The sequence below is a fragment of the Haliotis cracherodii genome, unplaced genomic scaffold (genome assembly GCF_022045235.1).
Source record: "Haliotis cracherodii isolate W230 unplaced genomic scaffold, xgHalCrac1.p SCAF_6, whole genome shotgun sequence".
NCBI classification, from domain to species: domain Eukaryota; kingdom Metazoa; phylum Mollusca; class Gastropoda; order Lepetellida; family Haliotidae; genus Haliotis; species Haliotis cracherodii.
The window spans coordinates 18,509,805-18,535,521 of NW_027266319.1; the positions used below are offsets into that span (position 1 = coordinate 18,509,805).

Consider the following 25,717-nt stretch of genomic DNA (forward strand, 5'->3'; position numbering starts at 1 on the left):
TTTCCCGAGAAACTCTGCATATCTCTTAGATAAAGGGGCATCCCCTTCCGGTTTTCCTAGGAAACCAAAGGCCTGAGGAGCGGCCAGAAGGCGGGGGTCACGTGGATCCGTGTCCTGGAAATCCCATTGGCTGTTTTCAGCCCCTGCCGATGGCCCCTCAATACTATGTAGGTCTAAGTTTCGCTGGATAAGGGCTGAAGCCAGGTTAGCCGAAGAGGGTCTAAAGACCTTGGGGTCTGGCCGATCTGTAACAGAATACATAGTGCAGTCTTTCTTTTTTTTCCGAATGGGGTGGGGCTGGGGGTATATTATTTACATATTACACGGTGGAGAAATTCTTTGGTATCACTGCTCACGACTCACGGTCAAATTTACAAATGTATTGGTCACACCCACGTAACAATATCTATCAACAGTACAAAAATAGACTTTTAAAAATAAATTGGAACGCCCTTACATCATGAGGAACGTAATTTAAAGCGCCCTGAAGAATGATATTTCGGCAATTCGTACAGGAGTAAGACTGCGACATAAGGTTAATACATTTTGTACATCGCCTTACAAGGAAGTAGGAGCACCGGCATCAATTGTCTCTCAAAATAAGGCCGCTTTTGCAACGCCGAATTTGTTTGCATTCGCTTTATTATCATTCTCTCAGTAAGAACGCTTCACGAGAACATCAGTGGAAAAGTGCAGAGCCACACTATCAGTAATATGAATCCGGCTCAAAACCATGTCCTTGTGATGGGGAACTTCTCCGACCCACAAAAAGAGGGGCTTCAAAACGCTTTTCTGCCTGAACTAATCGCCGATACTGTCTAGCAGCTTCGTAATAGTGAAAGGCGCTAAGCAAATCTTTCAACGATTCCTCCTGTCTTTTTCCAATGAAACGGGGGATATCATACCGTTTGCCGATGAAGTAGGGGGCTGGGTACATGTTTCGTTTCAAGATTTCATTTTCTGCATATTGGGGGTAATCAGAGGATCGTTTTACGGGAAACGCGCGGAAAGGTTCTTCTTTGGAAGGGATGTGGGCTAAAGGACTTACAGACAGTTCTTGCATATTGGAACCGGATAGGTTGTCGAGAATATCCGCTAAACGCCGCTTGCCGACGAACATCGGGGCAGCCTTTTTGCCAACAAACATAGGTGCTGATTTCTTCCCAATAAACATCGGAACAGATTTCTTTCCCACAAACATTGGAGCGGCCTTTTTGCCCACAAAGTAAGGAACAGCTCGCTTGCCCACAAAGTAAGGAACAGCTTTTTTGCCCACAAAGTAAGGGGCTGCCTTCTTGCCAACAAAATAAGGTACAGCTTTTTTGCCAACAAAATAAGGAGCGGCCTTTTTGCCCACAAAGTAAGGTGCAGATTTCTTTCCCACAAAGTACGGTACGGCCTTTTTGCCGACAAAGTATGGAGCTGATTTCTTGCCAACAAAGTAAGGAACGGCTCTTTTGCCGACAAAATAAGGAGCAGACTTCTTCCCAACAAAATAAGGTGCTGATTTCTTTCCTATAAATAAAGGCGCTGATTTTTTCCCCACAAACATAGGGGCATAAGATCTCCTATTCCATGCTAGTCTTTTCTGTTCCTGTTGAACCAATTGCTTAATTCTCTGTAGCAGTTCATCATCGAGAAGTTGTGTATACGGCTGGCTAGAGTCCGTATTAGAAGAATCACTGCTGAGCAGGCGCTCTAGACCCTGGTCATCCGACAACATGTAAGCATCGCGCGCTAGCCCGTCAGGCGGAGGGTTGGCTACTTCCCCTTGTCGTAACGCAGCAGAATGCGGCGGCGGCGGCGGCGACAGCAGGCCAGAATCATGCATTGGCGGAGAGTCAGCACCTGCGTGGTGAAAAGTAGCAGTCAGACAACACAATAGAACAACCAAACATGCACTACATCAAGTTCGAGATGAGGTGTAATGTGGGTTAACGTCGCGTTCAAGATTATTGCGCTTAAATAGCGACCTGCATGGATATGCGTGTGTCCGTGTATGTGTGTGTGTGTGTGTGTGTGTGTGTTTGTATTAGTCAGTACTAATGCTAGCATGATATTGTTAACCCATTGATATACCCTGCCGCAGTTTAACAAAGATAACCCCCTACCTCTCCACAGACTCAGTATACTGACACCCTGTATTTTCCTTTAATGCCGAACACCAGTCAGGGAAGCAACACTTTTTAACGTATGTTGGTATGACGGAGTCGGGGATCCGATCACTGACCTTTCGCTCCCTTGACAAACCCTCACAAGACCACGGAGGCGGTCGAGACTTATGGGTGTGGTCATGATACATTTTTTTTATGTAATGTTTTCCTCCATTTATTTTCACTTCACGAACCAAACATCCAGTTCATGGTAACACTTTCTTGTCGTGTCGTGTTTGAAATGGCTGACTACGATCACGTTTTGCAGGTATACAAATCAGTTAATAACACGTGATGAAGAAATGGTCAGTGACAGTGTGATGAGATCAATATCGAAGATAAAAGAAAGTACAAATGAATTTATTGTTGTATTATGTTTTCTTGTAATGAAATGTTTATGTTTCCGGTACAGTGAAGTCGTTTACTGGGCATTTGTTTAAAACAATGTATATTTCCGATAGTCTAAAACTTGCACTCCCCTCAATCTATAGACATCACCTTGCGTTCAAAAAACTTTCTGAATTTTGATATAATACATTCCTATGTTAGTAAATTCTTCACTTTTAGCTGCGTCTATCATTTGTTTTAGGAAATAGCGGTCATCACTTTTAATTCAAACAATGGACCTTGTTAACATAAATCACGTTTTTCCTGCATTGATACGAAAACACGAAAATAAAAGGCAATTGAAATGTCAATGATATTATGTTATTCGTACACCTGTGCTCTATTATCAACTATTCATCGTAACAAATACGGCATGTCGTTAAGCTTTTCAGCCTGACATATATACATACATACATACATAGATATTCGGTCAATATGATCACACGGCAATAAAAGATGTCTTTCTAACTTGTAATAACATATAAATGACATTCAGAACAGACTTATTTCAAGCGACAGCCTTTTCAAGAATATACCCTGACTGAAAATGCTTTGTATAGCGTTGGCTTGGATTGCATTGCATTGTGTTTGACTGTTTTTAATTGTGTTTGTTTTGTCCATTATCTGCCAGTATTGCTATAAACACAATTTAAAAGAGAACAGTTATCCTTGGAAATGAAGTTATGTATTTTTTATTTGAAACGTTTAAGTTTAAAGATGAACTAAAAAGACATCTATCTTGTTTAATGGAATGAAGATTGCTTATTCAGAAAAATCAACGTAATTTTCGTCGGATAATCAAGCCTGGATATTCTCTGGCGTTGGCGTTTTATATTTAATAACAAAAACATCATAGACTTTTAAGTTCTTTTGACATATTGATCAGAACAAGAGTCGTTCAAGAAATAGAAAGAAGAGACAATGAAGTACGGTTATCAACCAACGTAGCACAACATGAACATGATGTTATTAATAGTTTAGCTTCCAACCCGTTCTGTTTTTGATCAGTATTATTGTCTCCTAAATGAATTTACATTTCGTTGCTCTTGACTATAAGCATTCACTTACCAACTCGTGAGAAGTAGTTATATTAAAATGACTTAAGAGGCATACATGATGAAACAACGTACGAAATAGTGGGATTAATCGCAGTATGTGATAGAGTCCAAGTACACATGGAGACTAACATTAAATAGAAAGAGCACCAGTTATGTAATTTCTTTAATGCCAGAATATGTGGCCATGCAACAAACACGGTTAAGAATTACAAAGCATAGCGTATCATACCTGCATCCTCGGCGAACGTCAAAACAGATCCAAGTAAAAGAATAAAACTGGATGAAATCATGCCACGCATTCCTTGGATGCCAACTGATGGAGACCCTGGAGATAAAAACAAAGTCATGATAACAACAACAACAACAACAAAAATAATAAAAATAATAATACTTTAATTGCGGAAGGAGTTATTGACCATCGTGTGGAAGGTTATACCTATGCGAACGACCATTGCATTGAGTTTAGGTGCAGTGTGTTGAGAAATCAGCAACCCTGCACAGTTCTGCGCTTGGACGAAGTCGGCTTGCCTGAAAAGTGAAACAGAATGCTTCCTGTTTGCTGCTCAGGACCAGTCATTTCACACTGGAAACCGTCAATGTGCGATTTTGCATCAAAATGTAAATATGAAATGTAGATTATGTAATAAATTTAATGAGACTGTCCAACATATTGTCAGTGGATGCCCAGCAAAGAAACCTTATTTAAAGCGACATGATGGAGTGGCTCGATTTGACACAAAGGTCATCCATGGTAGGACCCAGAATATGTAGAGGCGTCATGGAAAATGAAATATACGACATTTTTGGAATAGGCCTATATACAGCCTCAGACGTATCCAGTCCATCAAACCTGATCTTTTTTCTAAATCCAATGAAATCATTTGACGCTGATACCAATTCATTATGTAGATAAATCACCGTTAATTGTTTTTTTTGGTGAGATTGCAACCATCGTTTGACATCCTGACACAGAGGTTTATGTTGAATCCCTTCGACATTCGTTATGTTAATGCTTTGATATTCTGTTCGATATGAAAGTTGCGCCCCTCAAGTATGCCAGTGTCGTTATTTCAAGATCAAGATTAGGCCTGATTGTAATCATTGGTTTGTCGGCAAGGTAATCATGTACATTTGTACCTTGTATTCAACAAAATTATCACCGTCTTAGTCCTTCGTTCCTCATTATGCTGAAACGTTTTATTATTGACACACTGTAACACTTAACACGACAAATTACACCCAATTACACTCAATTAATTAAAAACAACATGTATTTAGCAACTTCAATATCACCCAATAAAACACTTTGTTTTCAAACCATTGTTTTCCTGAAGACATAAACACTAAACTTTACCTATCGTACAAGGTATGGCTCTAATAAAACTGGATCTGTTACAACTACTTAATGCTGCCACGTTTCATTTCTTCAACTACAATGCTCGTGGACACATTTCTCAGTTTGTTTCTCCAGGTGTGAATCAACGCTGGCTATTCTCTGGCGCTGACGTTTCAACATTTTGAGTGTTGGACGTAAATCATCTGGATACATATATCTACGGCTAAAGTAATCATGGGTGCTCATTGATGTTGACATTATATATATATATATATATATATATATATATATATATATATATATATATATATATATATATTAATGTTAATACAGCTCTTTGTGTGAGTGGGAACGGAATATGCATCATACTGAGATGAAAGCTCCACTCCATTGTAAAATCTCTGCTGCTACTGCTGCTTGGGACCAACGAAAAATGTCGGACCATGCTTTGCAAAACTAGACAAGAGCTACCTTGAATAGAATGAAATGGTCAACAGATTGCCTGGACACTACACGTGTGATTGCATGGTCAGAATCCTCCGAAAATACGCTTAGTCATCTGTTCGCTCCTTCGTAAGGATACCCAATATTGTGATTTCTATAAGCATTGGTTAAGTTAACCGAAAAATACAAATACTACTAATTTATTCACTATTTTGCATATGATATAAAGTTGTGCTGTCAGTTATTACTCTTCGTAAAAAAATCTAACACCATTGTGTACTGAGCCAGTTCTTCAATGCCATCATGACTTTACATTAAACATGTACTTTCATTTGTTTTGCATTTGCACATGTGCACATGTATCCACTGCATGTAAATAGTAATGTCAACTAGAACAATATTCAATTAAATGTCCTGTGTTGCAATTGCTTTTGCAATGTTTTGTCAATTGCCCTGGTCATATTGCGACACATTGATCAGACCATGTTGGCTTTTTCTGTTGCGTTCAAAAATGAAATATTACGTTTTTGTGAAAACTGTGTTAAAGAGATAGTTACTCTAAACCAGATCTCCCAGAAGACCGTTTACGTTAGAAATATGGATTCACAGTTTCCAAGTTTGTATCGTAAGGTTTGATTGGTTTAATACTCTGTACTTACATGTATAACCTTCACACGGAGATTTACTACCTTCTTTCCTGCTTACTGGCACTTCCTATGATGGATCGGGTTATCATGCCTAATGACGTAGTTGTCGGCATACCCAAACGACGTGGAACATTGCTCATTATACGTTTAATGAAAACTGTTATATAATTTTTATTACAATTTTGCCTTCAAATGAAGCTGTTTCGGTGGATAAAAAAGACTGGTTATTCGCTGGCATTTACGTTTTTAATTTATATTACATGCGACAGTGACACGATCTCTTTATAAAGGGGACCCTGGCTTGAATTCCTGACATTTCGAAACTAAGTCATAATGAAATCATATTTGTATCAAGTGGACAGCCTTTCAGAGAGAACCTGTCACTTATTAACATAAAACACAACATGGCCAAAACTTTCAAAACATATTTCCCCCCCGAAATCAATAGAAATTCATTTAGTTTGATATGGACGAGAGACAAGGAACAATCCTTATGTCAATCCGTAACTATTAACACAATATATCGTGTACTCTGTGCTATCAATTTCATCCTAAATCAACAAAATGTTAAAACAGTAAATAGATCGATGTCATTTTTTTCTAGAAAGGAGTGCTTGAGAGCTTTGTGTTAGTGAAGGATCTCTCGACTGAGAAGACACATTGGCTTGCAAACCAGAGAGGCTGTCGCTCATTCCTTTAGTTAACTGTATTTGAACGTGTTGCCGTTTCGTTAAAACGGCAGATATGGAACGATAATCTTTTTGTTACTTTTCTGAAGTTTCAAAGGTTAGAAAAACAACGCCACAAGAACCCAACTGTTAGAAGGTCAGGACAAATTGTGTTTTTCTTGTTATACAGAAAAAGGGGCCTAAGCGTAAGGTGACAGCAACGTTTAGTTTTTGCATTCATGTATTTTAAGGCTATTTAGTTGTCTCGTACGTATGCTCTCGAAAAAGTATTACACAGTCTTGATTAAAGTTGGGTACTGAAATAAAATATTACTGCAGCTGTACAAGTTCAGTATACACAGAGAAACTCACCTGAGTGTCTTTCAATACTAAATATATCTACACGCGTCAATAAAAGTTTAAAAAACCCGAGGTTTACCGAGGGGTTTTAAGTGGTTATCAGCGAGTGTTGATATATAAATATACAAGTATGTGATATAAAAAGACCCTCGTGGGAGATTCTATTTATCATCCAACATCATCATTCCAACTGTTTCAGTTTGTAAACAGTAATAAGCAGTGCTTTAAGTGTAAAACTTACTGACAACGAGCTTCAGTCGCAGAGAGTATGGTCTTATCATTTTATTGTGACGTCATGATAACGATAACGTCACAATGGTATGCAGAGCATTGTTATCTTTAACCATGCGATATAACTCCGGAGACCAGTTTTGGATAATAAATACAGTTAAATTAATATGGTTGGTTTGATTGGTTGTTTATGAGTTGTTTATGGGTGCTATTTTAACAAAATTATTTTGAAGCCATATTGCAACAAATACGACATTCTCGATATTCTATAATGTATACACTGTGGTGAAACTAGTGTGCTCAGTGGATGTGATATTCATTATATTTACACTTTACATTGGAAGAGTCCAATTCTCTTGTGTTAACAGGAAACATGTCATTGGAATATAAAGATTACCTCTCCCTCGTGATCTAATACATCCACATTTACAAAGCTCTTCTCCTGTCTAGCAAAGCATTCTGTATTTCTTCGTAGCTTGTCTGTTATTGTCAATGTATTAGACAGACATGAGGACGTGCGGCACCTGAATTACCACGCGTTAACTAACAGGCTGGGAGAAACTCGACTCGCTGGAGGGACATTGTTTCATTAACACGTTAGACATTGTTAGTCCTTAATAAATCAGACGTTCATTCCGGCAAACACAGAGAGGTGGCTGTCAGTGCCTACAATGCATCTTGTAAGAACTTGTCAGATTTATTTTTATAAAATTTGTTTGTTGTATCACACTGCACTTGGATACGTCACTTTTCACTTTGATGTTCTGTGTTAACAGCCTATTTGATCGAAGCCATACAGGTAATAGTTATGAAGGGAAATGCACCGCTCCCTGTAATTAAACTCATTTCTTCATAAAACGTATCAATTCGTAAATGATTTGGGTCTTGGAAGTGAAAAGGTGATTCGACTTTTTTCATGTTGTGGGTGTAAAAGGCATTTTTATCTAATTCTTACATCTGACTGTCGTCAAACCACACGCATTATTCCCACACACGTGAAGAAGATCATGACAGTAGTGATGGTGCATGTGTGGTGCGTGTTGCCAGGGTGCATTATTTGATATTCGTGAAAATCCAAACTTTCAGTCTACCCGTTACTCATTCCATTCCATTTCATTCCATATCCATTCCCTATCATCGTTGTTTTCAACCACTTTACGATAAGAAAAACATACACATTGATCTTTCTTTCTTAAAGATGATGAGATTATGATATCCATACGCGTACCTACTGATGTACATTCCAACATAAAAACCTCAAGGATTTTAATGAGGATGAATATTCCCTCTAAAGTGGTTATATAGTCGGAAGGAACATGGTGGCAAACACACAATAAGCCAATTGTTTAAAATTCTGATTTTGGCCATGTATGAGCGTTTGAAAAAAGTATGACATTAAAATCCGGCCCTGGTTGAAAACATTGGTATTTAGAGATTGCTTGTGGCGGACTAAATGGAAGTGACAGATAGTGGATGGCTTCACCACGGGGTACGAAGCGGAAACCCTACTGGAGATGCTTTAATGGGAAGGGAAGCCGCGCACACCGATTGCTCAATCTCCTCATCCAACGTGTTTTCTTGGCCTTATTAAAGTTTTTGTAAAGATATCTGTTAGGCCCATATTATATGTGACAAGTTGAACCCTGGCCACAGGTCATACGTGTGGTACCAAAGAGTCCGCTTACAGTGCAAACCGAACGACGCACGCACATTTCCATCAATTTTGAAAACACATCATCAGCATTTATTTTCAAAAGTTTTTTGGCAGATAATGTCTCCATGCTCATATGACCCTAATCGATTAGCATTTCTGATTGAACACCACGATATGAACAACCTCAGCCACCCCCCAAAGAAGAAAAAGGTAAGGTCACCCCTTATTGTACAAGTCCTAGTCATGTGTATACTTTTTTCTTACAACATACTTCAATCACAGTTACTGCGAAAAGAACGCCTTCAGTACACATACTGTTACTGATATTTCAAATTAAATTCTTTATTCTTATGGAACCACCCACGGTGGTACAAAGGCGTATTTTTCGAAAAGAATTTATGTTCGACTAAAGTGATCATTCAGACAGGAAGAGTACGTTTAAGTATATTTCTAAAGAATTTGTAGAAATTGGAAATAAACTTTGACAAATTCTTCAGTTCTGCTATTGGTTGAACAGATTAGTTGTTTCAGTTTATTAAGATTATGCCATGAATACAATTCTTCTGGTAAATATTTACTACAGATTGTATCAAAGCATTTAAATAGGTAGTAGAGCATGTTAGCAATAGCTGAAGAGTTACAAAGGCCACAGGTTCTTTCTGCTCTTTGTATGCCAAGCCACCGGCCAGTCTCTACAGGTTAAATAATGGTCACATGTTCCAAAACCTAGAAGCAGGAAAGGTAATTGTTTTTGGAAGAAGGAGATATTTTTCAAAGGATGGGACAAATTTAAGAAATTTATAGCAAGTTAAGTTTGAACTATTGCACATATGATAGTATAAATTGATCTTTTAACGTTAACTCTACCTTAGAGACTAGTCACTTGCTGTTGTACTAATAGGGGTTATTGAACACATGTGATATGCCACAGTTATCAAGACTTTTCTGGACATTTCTCAACCATCTTTTCACTCTTGGATTAACAGAGTTATCTATTTTGATAAAGCTAAGAACATATTGGGGTAATAAGATAAGGTAATAATGAATTTCCAGTTTGTGTAAAAAAATAATTACTCTTTTAGCTATGGTAATGTGAAGAAGAAAACGACCCAATTCGCCGTTATACTATGAAGATTTGGATTGACGCCCGAAGACCCGATGTCATTTTAAAAGAAATTAGATGTACCTTTCAATGGGTCCACTGATTAGTAACCGAAAACTACAGAGCCATACAGACGAATTGGTGATATCATAAGTTCAAACGCTATTAAAACCGAGTCTAAAGGAAGGTGAATATTACGAGAATTCCCAAGAACTTACACAGCTTTTATTGAACTAATAATAAGATTCTTAATTGAAAACTTCAGTTTCCTATTTCTGTCGAATACAATTCTAAGATACATATAGTCATTTATGATTGCAATACGACGTTGACCAAGGTAGAAAGACAAGTTCGGCTTGTTACTTGAGCCGCTACCAAAGATTACAATTTTACTTTTAGATATATTAACATTTAGTTTCCAGATTGAACAATAACCATGAAAAGGATGTAACACTGATTTCACCTTCTCTGGGTACCAAGGACAACCTACAGTTCTTCAAACCAAGCTATTTATGGCCGTTCGTGTAGTACAGGATAGCTGAGGCGAAGTAAATCATGTCTATCTTGCAAAGCGCAAGCTTGTGCTTAATACATAGTGACATTAACAGATATCATGATGGGAGATGACTGGGGATTGGTCCTTGTAGTTGACAAAGCTGCGGCTGCCACTACTAATGGTACAGTGCTAAGGGACCTCTTATTCTCTCGACAACATTGTGACAAAACGCAGGATCACATCAAACAATATGTCACACTCTCTGTAGTCTGACCCTGTGAAATTCAGCAACAGTTTGGAGTATTAACAGGCAAAGTCGTCCAAATTGGCTCCCTTGCGGGTAATGGCTGACGTGTAAGATAGGCGCATCTCATCTGATTAGCTGTTTGGGCGATGAACAACAATACGCAGACCAATTGATCGAGACTATGCTAATACTGGAACTCTTAGATCTGTGATCATGAGACTTAGCACATGCATGTTAATGTTTTCAATAATTTAATCAGCATTTGTTTCTGTCTCCAGGTTAGCCAGCATCCTGGCGGCCCCAATGAGTCTCACCACAGTGGTAAACGTCTCGAAGCCTGCATTACTTCGGGCTTCCCTCCCACATCAAGCTGAAACGTCGTGATATTAACTGGCATTATGTTATAGTTGGCTTACATGAACCTCGCTCACTCACGGTCTTTTGCAGCCCATGATTGTCGTGAGAGGCGACTAACGGAGTTGGGTGGTCAGGCTCGTTGACGTGGTTGACGCATGTCATCGTAGACCAGTTTTCTTTGATCAATGACCATGATGTCAATCACTGGATTGTTTGTTCAAGATTATTGAAATAGACCACCGTCATCTAGCTGGAATATTGCCGCGTCAAACAATAATCAAACGTCCTCATTTAATTGACAAGTACGTTTTTCCAAATTCGTAATAGAAGACACCAATGTTTATACATTGGCATGATGGCGTTTGTCAGTGCTTGATTGATCATGGAGTTTGTTGAAGTCTGTTGTAACAGTATTATTTGCGTTGGTTTGTTCCATTACCTGTCTTACTACGCGCATTTTCGTACTGATCTTTAGAAAAAACAGTAAGAAAGGACATCATTCTTAATAAACACAACCGTAGACATGAAAGTTGGTTGGTTGGTTTGTTGTTTAACGCCGCACTCAGCAATATTCCAACTATATGACGGCGGTCTGTAAATAATCGAGTCTGGACCAGACAACCCAGTGATTAATATCATGAGCATCGATCCACGCAATTGGGATCGATGACATGCATCAACCAAGTCAGCAAGCCTGACCACCCGATCCCGTTAGTCGCCTTTTACGACAAGCATGGGATGCTGAAGACCTATTCTACACCGGAAGTAAACATGAAAGAGTCTTATTGACCTTAATAATGAAACCGTCTTGAGTGCATTCTGTTTCATGTTAAAAAACCCAAAGAAAGCACAATCTACTTAAATCACGTGACATAGAGGGTTGCTAGTAATCTTAGTTAAAAAACGTCCCTTGACCATTGAGGGTTATAATATCCCTACAGCACTTAATGGTGAGCCGTATTATGGCTGGAATATTCCTAAGTGCTGTGTTAAGCCAAACAAAACAACATAAAAAACAACAAATAATGAGAAGAGCATAGCGTCAATGAGTCTGGACTGTTAATTCATCGGTGTGGAATAATGTGCAATTTCCCTGAAGAAAAATTAAATCGATTTTGAATTTCCATTTTGATATATTAAATGCCTGTATCCAATGTGACAGACGTCAAGTTATAAATGGTAGAATTATCTTCATTTCTTTTTAGTATACGCATCGTCAAGCAAATATCGTTTACGTTATCTGTTTAGGACAGCTATTCTACTAACACAGAACTCTTTCAAAGTTTGTTGACGGACGTGGTCGTGACGTTATTCCATCATATCGATTATATTATGTCACAATAACAGGGGAAGTGAAATGGGGATATTAGGACATGCGCCATTACCTATCTGGCGTTAACGTGTTTTCTTCAGGAAGTTGCAAGCTGTCTTTCATAATTCTTGTTTTAAAATAACAGCAAAATATATGTTATGACAACCAAGGAAAATAAATCCTTTCATTGACAGGAAGTTGGCTGAGTTGAAGTTTGCTTTTGGACAAATACCAACAGTCTCCGTTTCACCATGATTGACCTTTACTGGAAAACCGTTTTAGAGGATCCCAAAATCGATAAAAGGTATGAGCTAGGGACGCATTACACCGTGGCTTTTAATCGGGCGTTCTAAAGGGCATGAAAGTGCATCAAGTTTCTGTATCGGTAAGCTGGGCAGGTGACCCCGTGAAAAGAGACACTGTTATAATGTTTCTGCATCTCGTCTCTGTGTACTGTTTCAGGTTAACGAATCCTTACCATTACTTAAAACTTTGCTACAAATATCTACTACTACTACTACCACTACTACTCTACTACTACTACTAAAGTACATTAGCAATGTGCTGAATCCACCCAATGATGTTTGATGCTCACAGCGTTACATTACTTTTGCACTAGAATTTAGTTGAAAGAGTATACAACCCATGCTACCAATAGTCCCTATCTTCTATAACGATGTAAGACATACAACATGATGCAAACAGGAAACTGATGCAATAGTGCATGTATATGTTTAAGATGCTGAACCAATCTACTGTGGTTCTGTCCTTATGGAATATCTCAAGAGCTATTCATCTTAGTCGTAACTACCATTGTATTTATAAAACCTATCGACAGATTCATAAACCTAATTGAAAAAGGACATCTAATGTTTTTTTCTAAACTACTTACTGTCAACGTACACATGAGAAATGACCTATCGTTGTCTTGTCTTTTCTACAATAGCGTCGCTGTTTCCTGTCAAAATCAGCATTGAAAAACATATCGAACAAAGGGAAAGGAAGAAGCTAAGCTTCAAAGGTAGAACATCAGTAGTTGTCATTGCATAATGCCGTCATCTTAGTTTACTGTAAAGAAAACATATTTGAAAAAAAGATTAGATTTACATAATCGTCAATCCTAAGTGATTACTCTGAGCGTATCAAAGCAATTGGATTTTCTTGATATCATACGGTGACAGTCTTTATACAGATTTCCTGAAATTAATGATCAAATATTGTCGTTCTTGACGGAAGCTCTTGAAATATTAAGTGACGATGATGCCAATTTGAGGATAATCTTCAAAGGAAACATTGAATGGGTTAAATATTTGATTTCATCTGAGTATTAGGCAGTAAACGAACTAGCAAACCAGGGATGAGGAATACGGGGCACTTGCAAGAAGCAATTTGAGACAGGCACATGGACAGTGAATCCGGGCCGAATAATTTCTTTGTTGAAGAAACCTCCAGGATGTTGTTAATTAACATGACGAAATCCACCTAGAAGAACATAGGATTTGTCAGAAACATTATCCCGAAAAGTGTTAAGTCAGTTCTGTAAAGCATCGTACAACATTCGCATTATGTATCCTGATGTCGGAGGAATGCATTATGCGGGAATTATTTAAACACAAGTTTCTGAAAAGTGTTTTTGTTATTTAAGATCACAGTCAGAACTATTTCAGCTTTATCACGACGGCCTGTAAATTACCGAGTCTTGACCAGACACATTGGACCAATGATTGATATCATTAGCAATGTCACACGCCGTCGGCGTACGACCACACAGCAATCAACAAAGTCTGACCAGCTGATCCAGTTCGTCGTCTCCTAACAAAAACATGGAAACTTTACTGGATACCGATTCTAACCCGGAATTCTCATAGGTGCTGTTTCGTAGGTTAAACTGCATATACATTCATAATATATGGCGAAATTAGGCGACAAAAATGGAGAAAGAATAATTAAACTACATCGTGCACTACCAACTATACCTCCTTGTGGAGAGCTTTGTCCCGGGACTACTCTATGGCTTCGTTCGATAACATGGTGACGATAACATCAAGCAACCTGAGATAGGATTGAACCACCAAAGGAAGAATCTGTGAGACTGAGGACACGCCAAATGTATTATTGTCTGTGTAATTTTGTGTGAAAATTTAGGAAATTTATTACCTACTTTCCTTAAGGATAAAATAAAATATATTTTGGTTTCTGGATCTCATACTTATTGCCCCAGACAGTCCCGACGAATACATTTCTTGAGGTTTGTTTTGTTGCGTTTGGTTACTGGAGGTACGGATGAAGTGTTATGTTTGCCACTAGAAATGTAACATTTAGATTGGTAAGTATTCTGACATAAGTGATGGAAAAGACGAATTTGACCTACACCATGAGGAACTAATCTTTATTTTAATCATTCTCAAGTTCAAAAACGCTTTCTGAAATCTCATTTTGACATGTTACAGCCTGACCTAAACATACGGCGCTGTTAGTCCAAACCATGCGGGGGTTGAATTCTCAGTCAAATGAAAAAATCTTAATATTTTAAAATGTTTGCTCAATTCTGAAATATGAAGATCACGCGGGCCTAAAGGGGTCCTTATCACATCTTGTCCTTGCGATCTTAATATGGTAATATAGAATATAATGGTGAGACACAACCTATTTCAGAAGAAACAAAGTAACTTATCTGAAAATCATAAAAGTAACGAACGTTTCTTGTGCATTCAACTAAAAGAGTGAAAATTGCATCCAGTATAATGCTATCATGAATCAAATCTTCACATGACCTCATATTTGCATACAGGCTAAATAAGTTAAAAGATTTGTGTTTAACTACTACGAATATGCTATAATTTCGAAAATATGTCTGGGATTTTAAAAACGAAAACAATAGAGATACTACTCTGCACAACCATTCAATCCAAAACCAGAGATGTATCAGTGACGACAGAATGGCCTTTTGTTTCATGGCATCCATTAATATGACACTGTATCATGATAAAGAAATGTTTCCGAAAAAGCTTCGATTTATCCTACAAGTAATTATAGTTTATTTCTGTTGGTAAGTCATCGGTAACGCTAGAAGTGTTACATCGTGTCCATAAGTAGATATTTTACCATTGGCAGGACAGGCGTTCCTATTGCTTGGAGTTTCTAGGGCTTTCATAATCTTATTTTAAAAAAAATGTTATTGAGCCCGAAGGTCGCACAGCTATAACTGATAAGATGCCATAGCAATGAGCTCGCTCTGCAGGCACTGTTCAGCAGGTGGTTTAATCACCTGTTTGTAATTACCTTTATGAAATTGCCATAGTGAAGGCCACTCCCAGAGGAGTGAGCATTTGCAGACATCCTACTGCGATCGTTTCGGTAACCGTGGGTGTCGGAAAGTTCTGTTAACCGCAGGGAGTACAGTAATTGCAAGACTATAAACGTCTAAATCACAAATCGCACTATGTGAAATACGTTGAATCGGAGACAGATATGAATATTTTATAGAACAGAAAAGCACAATAATTTTACTTAAAGACTGTAGGGGAATCACGTGTTATCATTAAATGTGACATCTGAACGTGAAAGATATACTTTTGAAGACAATTAATGTATTATATAGAAAAAACGGACTTGTATAGATAATATAGGACTTTTATGCAAAACTTGGTATGCACATTTTCAACTGCACTCCAATGTGCACTATGAAGGATGTGCAGTCATTGATAGAAATTCGACTAGCATCGTTGGGCTAGAAAATATTTTGTTATCACCAAAGGAGAACTGTGCTGTCAGTTTTTATATGTTGATAACAACCATATGGCTTAGAACGAAACGTTCTTCATATAACAACATGATGGTTTCCAAAGCTGTTGCCTATGGGAACAACATAGCCCCCATGAAGCTCGGAGCTTAAAACTATCAATAGACTCAAACTGTTTTAACATCATAATACACGATGGGAAATGAACCATACTTGCTTTAACCCGGATAAATGTAGCACTATAGCCCTGAATATAAGATAGAGCCTTGGCACGGAAACCACACATTTAAAACCGCATTTCCATATGTAGACTTAAAAGGTTGTGGAAAGAGGTATTTCAAGCGGCTTAGCTGAAAGTGCTTCTGTGGAGATTGGTAGACGGCGCGTTTGTCTGTACAAGGATAGTTGTCCGCATTTCGCCCTTAATTATCGAAGTGCATGGATGGTCACCAGAACGATAATATGGTAGAAAGGGCGACATTCTATAACATGAACTATTTTCGTTACTCCCGTGTGGTGGTTAACTATGGGACTAATAGCCGGTTGAACCTGTGTGTTGGGAATCGAACAGAGGGAAACAATCACATATTGCAGAGTGTGCCAAGTTGTTTTCATAACATATACAGATATGTCGCCATATACATATCAACATTTGACTTGCCACTAAAACCTAAAGGTATGTCCATTACTCTTCTTTATGGATTCCAAGGCTCCGTGAATATATGTACAAAGAGTGAGATACTGCTGGGTGCAGCAAATGTTACACTAAATCCCTGTTTCAAAGATTAACCATAATGTTTAATACAATGCAAGAAGGGCTTTATTTTTACAGTAAGTATTTGAGAAAAGTGAAATTAATACCATGTGGATTGGCTGAATAAGAGCTAACAATAAAAGGAACCAATGTAATCGCCACATCTGTTGGGTTTGGGGGAAACAATGTCTATAAACAGATAAATCCTACCCATAGGGCCCCTCCTCTCTCCTTTACTAACTGAAATCTCTTCGACTTTCTTTGAACAGTAAGCCCTCACTGCATCACCTTGACAACTTACCTGCTGATGCAGAAAAGTCCCAACCCTGCTACTTCAACACCTAAACCAACAACGCCCCCGAGTACAGTTCACCTTTGAAAGGGAAACGAATAACCAACTACACTTCCTAGATGTTCTTGTCACCAGATCCCCAGCCAACAGAATCGAAACCAGTGTCTACAGAAAGCCGATCAGAATATCAACTACAACTCCAACCACCCCCTCAGACCTAAGACTGGCATCATATCAACACTCAACAAAGGAGCCGTCCACCTTTCTTCTGCTGACCCAAAACCTGAAATCCAGCACGTCCGTCATGTGTGCACTCATCTCAACAATTACCCACCCAATCTCCTCGACAAAGATATCTCCTGCACACTCCATCCAATCCCTGATCCACGACCACCAAACCTGAACCAACGCCCTTCCTCATCTCCCTCCTCTTACCACATCATCAGCCGGCTCCTCATGCAAACCAACATTGACACCTACTTCACCAGCTCCGCCTCGGTCAATACCCTACTAAAAGCCAACGACAAAAACACCACTAAAGAATGTCTGTCTGTCTGTCTTGTCTGTCCACCAACCCCCAAGAACTCAAGGGTGCAGTTTACAAAATTGACTGTGAATGTGGATAATCCTATGTAGGCGAAACATCCTGACCCATCAACAGAGAATAACACTTCAACGACCAAATTAGTAAATCAGCCATCTCGGATCATATCAGCAACTGCCCCCAATCACAACTTCAATTGGGAAAACATACAAATACTTTCCAGCAACCTCCATGACTTCACTTAAAGAAAGCCAGCAGAAGCAGTCCCGATTCGTTGTCACAAACCTTCTATCAACAGAGATATAGTTTATTTCATTCGTCCGCTAATTATGAGCACCATCGAACAATAGGTTTTCCAACCATCCCTCCCACTATTATATCGGGTAAATGCGTTTATTGGCTTCATCATCGTTTGGTCCCTGTTTATCATGTTGTAACTATATTTTCCTTCTGTAGTTAATAGTTAGCCTACTCTTAAAACAATGATAATTGTTGTTGCTGTTCTATTCCTTCACAACTCCATATAATTCTGTAACATGCTCGTTATTCAGTCTTGCTTTACAACGGTATAAGCATCTACACCGAAACGTCGCTATTACATTATAATAAAGAAGTTATTATCCATAAAGTTTTCCGTCTACTTTGAAATAAGCCAGAAGCTCTTAGTGTCTACACAGAGAGAAAGAGAGAGAGAGAGAAAAAAGGTAAAGGTAGGGGGGGGGGGGGGGGGGGGGGGGGTTGGCTGTTTTGTTGTTTAACGCATGACACTCAGCAATATTACAGCTGTATGACGGCAGTCTGTAAATAATCAAGTCTGGACAAGACAATCTAGTGATTAATATTGTGAGCATCGATCCACGCAATTGGGATCGATGACCTGCATCAACCAAGTCAGCATGCCTGACCACCCGATCCCGTTAGTCGCCTCTTACGACAAGCATAACCGCCTTTTACAGCAAGCATGGGTTGCTGTAGACCTATTCTATCCCGGATCCTCATGGGTCTGGGGGTTCAGGGTTCCGTGTTTAATTTGGGGGAAATTTTGGAATTTGAAGAATGCTGTGCTATAGGTGGGGGACCTAAGGGTGTTTGCGTGCTTCAGTGTTATTTTGGATGTTTTTATGGTTTTAGATTGGTGATATAGTTGATGATTTTGTAGTTTATTAGATGCGGACGTTAAGTCCCATTTTACTTCACATTATAAGTGTGTAGAAGCTTGAGCTAAATGTATCCAATGTACCATTAGTAAGTAAATGTGGTTTAAAAACACCACTTACATAACCAGCCAGTACCTAAGCAGTGAATACATTGGATTTAAATTCTTCCTGACTGCTTTGGGTTGGTTGAAAGCCAGGCACTTGTGCAGTGTTTTTGTACTGTTAGGGTGACGACTTTTTCCAACACAGTTGTCTAAACCGCCTTCACAACAAATGTTGCTCGTAATGAATAAAACACTTTGGAATAAAACCGACCATAACACTTAAAACCATTGTTACATATTCAGTGGTATTTTCAATCAATGTAAATGTCAGTTTCGTTACCATTGACAGAATGAAAACAATGGATTCAGCCATGATGATTTTAGCTCTCACAGTAATGTGGATCACAATACAGTTGTCAATTACTACCAAAAAACTAATTCAATTTAACAACAATGTCTGTGGCAGATACAGATGTGGTTACTTAAAATCTAACTTCAACAATAAATGAGTTTACCTAATGATTCTTTAACTATTCGTCACACTCTTGGCTCAACACTTCGGCTAGTGTAGTTTGCTCATCCGACTATGACTAAAAGCGACAAAATTTCCATAATTACAAGAAATCTCTGGTAAAGTTCATTGTACCAGTCCGAACATATCATGATGCCGTAAAAGGCGACTATGCTTGTCATAAGAGGCGACTAACGGGATCGGGTGCTCAGGCTCGCTGACTTGGTTGATGCATGTCATCGTATCCCGTGGATCGATGCTCATGATATCAATCACTGGATTGTCTGGTCCAACTAACCAACCAACCATTTCATGAGCACCCATGTATGACCCACTTAAAATAGTGATGATACCAGGTGGCCGCGATAGGGTGCGCATATCCTGACCCAACGGTAGCAACCGTCACCAACAACAGATGTACATTGGATCAGACATCAGTTTTTTTACGGATGCTTCAAATTTGGAACTGTCCTCCACATGTCTTCCATACAACATTTTGACAGCTTGGCTTGGATGTTGTAAACCTGATCATACAACTTTTGAACAAGAGTCGCATAACTATCTTTGAAATCTTCGTAGAAATTGTCATCTCTCTTGTCATGTGTACCTTTGGGAATAAGGATTTGCAGTTGAAAATGATCTCTCTTATATGTCTGTACCATCAACTTAACTGCCCCCAACCTACTTGCAATTCTCCAACCACCCCTGCCCCCTGCCTCCTGCCCATACAATAATCCACTTGTTAACTGATGTGATAAGCGAAGATATATTGTGCCTTGCATGTTCAGAATGAGTAGCCTTGCTAGCTGCAAACATTTTTTAATACAAAGGAGCAAACTGTGATATGTAAGCAGGGGATATAGCGATCCGCATGTCTGTCCGTCCGTCCGTCAGCTGTCCATTTTCTGTTTCCGGAGCAGAACTCCAAAAACCGTTAACTATTTCTTGTTAAATGTTGCTTAACATATCAGTCTAGTGGTGAACTAGTGCCTTTTGATGATGTGGGATATTTCTTTATATTTTTGTTTTTTTCGTGAAGACAAGTTGGACTGACACTGAAAATTAGACTAGTGCTCGTTTCCGGAGCAGAACTCTAAAACCGTTGAATATTTCTAAATGAGAGTTGTTATACAGATGGTGATGGTGAACTGGTGCTTTTTGATGATTTAGGAGTTTTATTTTTATATTTTTTAATGTTTTCATTACGAAAGATTGGATTTTACTGAAAATGAGACAAGTGCTCGTTTCCGGAGCAGAACTCCAAAAAACTGTTGGGATATGGAAACGGACTGAACACCATTTTTTCTTCGCTGAACTGAAGGTATCCAATAGCAATGAACCAAAAGTGGGGTATAAGTTGCCAAACTCCATTGCCGAATTGCACCAGACCGGGGGATATGTCATCTCCTGATAACTCTTGATTTTCTTGTGTATAGTGTCCCAAGAAGACATCATTGTGATATACGTAATGTACTCTGTTTCCTCAATTGGTTGCATAATATTGATAATGATATGTTTGCATGTTTTAAAAGTTCATATATCACACCTAAGGCTCACGTCCGATTCACGACATGATTACCGTGTGTGAAGCCCGTTTCTGGGCTCCCCAGCCGGAATATTGCTATTAGCGATTTAAAACCATACCCACTCACTCACAAATTGAATATAGCGTAGAAGAATACTTCAGTTGAGGAATAGTAATTTATTTTTAATGATGATATTACAACTACAAGTTTCATACTATTTCATATTAAACATAGAGATAGATATGAGTTTCGGGACATTAGTTCTAACATTGTCATTATAAATACAATTCTTCATTTTGTAGGATATTACAACATGCACACATATAAATTTAGTTTGTATTATTAATTCTGTATTATTTTGAAATGGTTACAGAGACTTGATAAAGTGAAAATATAATGCATAGTCCCTATGCTTATAAGTAGGCTTTCAATTATTTCTTTCAATGCATCTTATAATAGTGTGTCATCTGCGAGCCCAGGTCGAGCCATCTGGTAACAATTCATCACCAGCTGTCAATCACCCACTGGCCTGTTTCTGGACTGTGAAATGACCCTTGCTGAGGTTTTACCCCTGTTCTCCATAGTATAAAGTCTTGTGGATAGTGTTTTGCTGCTCTGAATAGTTATGCATAGATCTGAGACGAGGCGGTCTCAATGGTCGCTTCTATTATTAGTTCGTGTGGGTAAATCAGTGGAAGAGAACTGGCTAGTTGACCGTCATTGAAGGATATCAGATCATCGATATATCTGAAGCTTATTTAAACCTTCTTGTCAAATTCCCTTGTTTTGATAGTGTTAATTTTATATCGAAACAGGGGGTAATCATTTCCCATATAATGTCCAAAACACTCAATATGTCATCGTGCGTGATACTTTCCTAGCTTATGTGCTGCAATCTGTTACACAGACTGTTTACCTAGTCCCATGCTAGAACTTTGCATGCCGTTAGGGGAATCGAATGGAAGCTCCCGTGGGTGTGTTTCTCATCTTCCGTACATGTGGCATGTTGTCAAAGCCAAAGGTAGACAAAGGTATTTTATTTCAGACAAAGGTTTACATGGGCTCACACTGCAGAACAAAGTTAATTCTTTTCAGCGCAAACCGTTCAAACTCCATGAACGTGTTCGATCAATTAACTATTCTCTTTCTGCCATTACTTTCCAATTCTCTTTTAAGTCTTTTAAACGGTTTTTCTCGATATATTAACAGCAAATGTGTTCTTTTGTTTCTGCAGTCGAAGCGTTTCAAATGACGAAAAGGTCGTGGCATATTAGCCAAAGCAAGCAAACTCTGCGCAGAATTTTAACCTTGGGCAAGGCAAGCCCATACATCCACGTCAGATTGATCCCGTATCTTTTTTCTAAGCTTCTTGACTAGGAATCCTGTTTGATTTGGGCATGGGAGTAAACATCCATTTGACAAGTTCAAACAAATGCACAATAGATAGATGAACGGTTATATTAGAGGAATATTCTCTACAAACAACGGACGTGCTCTGATAGGAAGATATATGGAACGTTGAATTAATCACTAACGTAAATGGCGGTGTGGGAACTGGTTTTCTGAATAGGAGCATGGTGGGGCGTGCTAGTTCCATTACGTATCACTAACTGACTTGTGTTCGATCGCTGTTATTCATCAGGCAGGCTAACGTCAGCTACAGAGGCTGATAGACTCACCTCCACAATAAGAGGGCCATCGCCCACACTTATTATGCAGATTGAGATACAGGTAAACAACCGCACAAAGTACAGACTACGTTCTTGGCAATAAGTTGGTGTATTTTTAGAAATCAATAAGTTAATTGAGTGAGGATATGTTACTGTGTAATGAGAGATGTTCCAAATACGTACATCACTACACGTCACTCTAGGAAGTTCAGTTTAAGTGTTTTTCTTTCCGCCAACACTATTTCCTAATGATTCATAAACACATACTCATGATAAAGTCGGAATCGTACAATCGACTCCGCTGTCGGCAGAGATTTCTTATAAATATAACGGGTTTTTGTCGCTTTTATTTACTTGATTTCCAAATCCATCGCCCAACATTTCACAAATGTTAAACAAGATTTTAAGTTTAGAGAACAATATTATTTTTCTTCCTGTCGTGTATGTTTTCAGGAATGCGAAAACCATTTCTGAAGATCAGATTTATCATTAAAAAGGGTTTGTGTTGTAATTTCACGTGACTGTCACTTCATGTGAGAAAACATTAAAATAATTGCATTTAGAGATTTTATTTTCATTTCTACCAGTTTTAAAAAGTGCTAGAGCTTGAGCATATTGATTTTATAGAGGCTGGGTTTACACCATATCACTGTCGAAGCAGGACCGATGTGAAGCAGTATGCGGTATCTTACTCAGGTTTTCTTGCGGCAGGGCCCGGGTTCGATTCCCGACATGGGTACAATGTGTTAAGCCCATTTCTGGTGTCCCCCGCCGTGATATTGCTGGAATATTGCTAAAAGTTGCGTAAAACCATACTCAGTCACTCACTCACTCTTGTGGCAGGTGGATATACTGTCAACTTATCTAGATATTTCTACAAGGACTAAAAACAACAAAAGGAGTAAATCCAGCAAGCACATAAAAAGTTCGCCAAAATATACTACAATAAAAAAATGTCTGTTCATATGTTTTGGAGACAAACTTTTGAAGTCCAGAAGAAATTATAAAATTGTCCTTTTACAATAGAAGGTTGCCGACGTGGGCTGAAACTTAACCGACTAACCCTTGATAGAAATCCAATTAATTCGGTGGGTAATTCCGGGAAGAAACAAAATCTAATTGATACTGTGGAACAAACATCTAATCATTTACACACGATTTATTGGTAACTAATATATACATGCATCAATATAGCTACGAAAACAAATACAAAGGGCTTTTGTTTGTGCACGTTTGAATTTCACATTAAAACTCCTAGAAGCTGGTACACGACTGCCTTTATTGCCATGATGGATTCCTGAAGAGATTGAACATTCATACATGATCAATTTGGGTAAGCAACAGTAATCAAGAAACAGGCAACGCATTTCCATGACAGGATTGTGCACAAATCTTCAAGATAAAGACTCTTTGTAATCAGTTGCATTAACACTGAATCGACACGGACGGAGCGAACGGAAGCCAAGAAAACATTGATGATGTCTCTTTGTTCAGGAGGAAAAAAATCAAGGATGGAAAGTTTCCAACGAGTCGTGGGAAATATATTGACAAATTGTTATCAATACTCCCAGACTCTACAGGGAACCTTTATGACAATGCTGCCAGAATCATTAGTCGAGATTGAGACGGAAATGACCAAATTAATGGAAAACGCATGTTATTATGGCATAAGAACCATGCAGATTTCCATTTAGAATGTGCTATTTGCGAGCATAATGCCGTATGGAAGTATAGAAAAAAGGATGACAGGGACATGTTCTACACATGGGGTTAATATGTGACAGAGCTTGACAATGGGTTCCATTTCACGGCTCCGGTCACACAAGTGTCAATCATGTGCTGACATTACGGAAGTCAAACTTGCACCTGAATCTGAATCCTGCGTGTTAAATCACCGACATTTTGTTCAACATACCAGGGTGTTGATAATGTGAAATTACAAGTGTAAATCAATGACTGCGTAAATTTTAACAGATGCGGTGGGAGATTATAACTTAAAACGTATGATCACACGCATTTATATAAATGGCCCTAAAGGTACATGTACGACACTATGCTGTTTAAACTTCAATGCGTCTTTCATGTACATTAGCGTAAGATGTTAAGTGGATAATTTACAGAGATAAAGAGTTACTGCATGCGTCCCTGCCGCCCGGTAGATGCATTCAGCGCTCCAGTCGCTTCAGGCTCTCGACATTCAATCGGTTTGAAAGCAAAATAGACTAACCACTTATCTAATTACGATTATACCAAAGCATCACAGTTTCCTAAGATTAACATGTTTGTTTTTCAGATGGAATATTTACTTATGGGCACATCTCAAATATCACTTTATGGATTTATATAAAGAATACGCTATTCTGTAGAGAAAACGTTGTACTCCATTTGGAGACAAATAAGATCTGTTTGATTAAGGCTAAATGCGGGATCATTAGGCCTGAGGACTCATTTCGGTGTATTTTGTAAATTATATAAATTGTTCCGTTAAGGCATTTACGTATACAATTAATGCTTGTTACACCGAGGGGAAAATGCGCTGACTAAAATCCTGAACTGGATTATTATTTGATTCATAAATATGTGGATGACACTGTTTGGTGTGAAGGTTATCAGAAACCGCTGCCAAAACCATTTAGCTAGCGAAACGTACGACATTGGCTCTCTCAACCTTTGTCTACAAGTATCAAACTTCAGTTTACAATTTTCCCAACATCTGTCGACAACTATATAAACCTCCGTTTACAACTATCAGAACCACCTTCTACTAGTGTTCTAACATCTTTCTAAAACTCCACGTAGGGCTCCCGGGTTCGAATTGGTCTCCAGCAACCTATGCTGATGGTAAGAAGTGACTTAATTGCTCGAGTGCTAGGAATCAGTACATTGGTATCCAATGCTCTTATTATCAATCACTGGATAGTCTACTCGAGATTCGACATATCCAAACCTATTTGTACAACAACCACAACATCTTTCCACACCTATCTCACATATTCATTTACAACTTTTATAACCTCAGTCTACA

At 38.6% G+C, this 25,717-nt stretch overlaps 1 protein-coding gene across 1 annotated transcript in view; it reads right to left on the reverse strand.

Moving 5' to 3' along the window:
* Nucleotides 1-77: 77 nt before the first annotated feature.
* The window catches only part of LOC139445037 (MIP-related peptides-like), a 34,533-nt gene continuing 8,893 nt past the window's right edge, over nt 78-25,717 (reverse strand). Inside the window, exons 2-4 of the mRNA XM_071226099.1 lie at nt 3,828-3,923; nt 1,049-1,848; nt 78-245 (exon numbers count right to left, since the gene is read on the reverse strand). Coding sequence (XP_071082200.1) covers nt 174-245; nt 1,049-1,848; nt 3,828-3,897 — 942 coding nt within the window. The 5' untranslated portion in view covers nt 3,898-3,923 and the 3' untranslated portion in view covers nt 78-173. The remainder of the gene's footprint in view (nt 246-1,048; nt 1,849-3,827; nt 3,924-25,717) is intronic.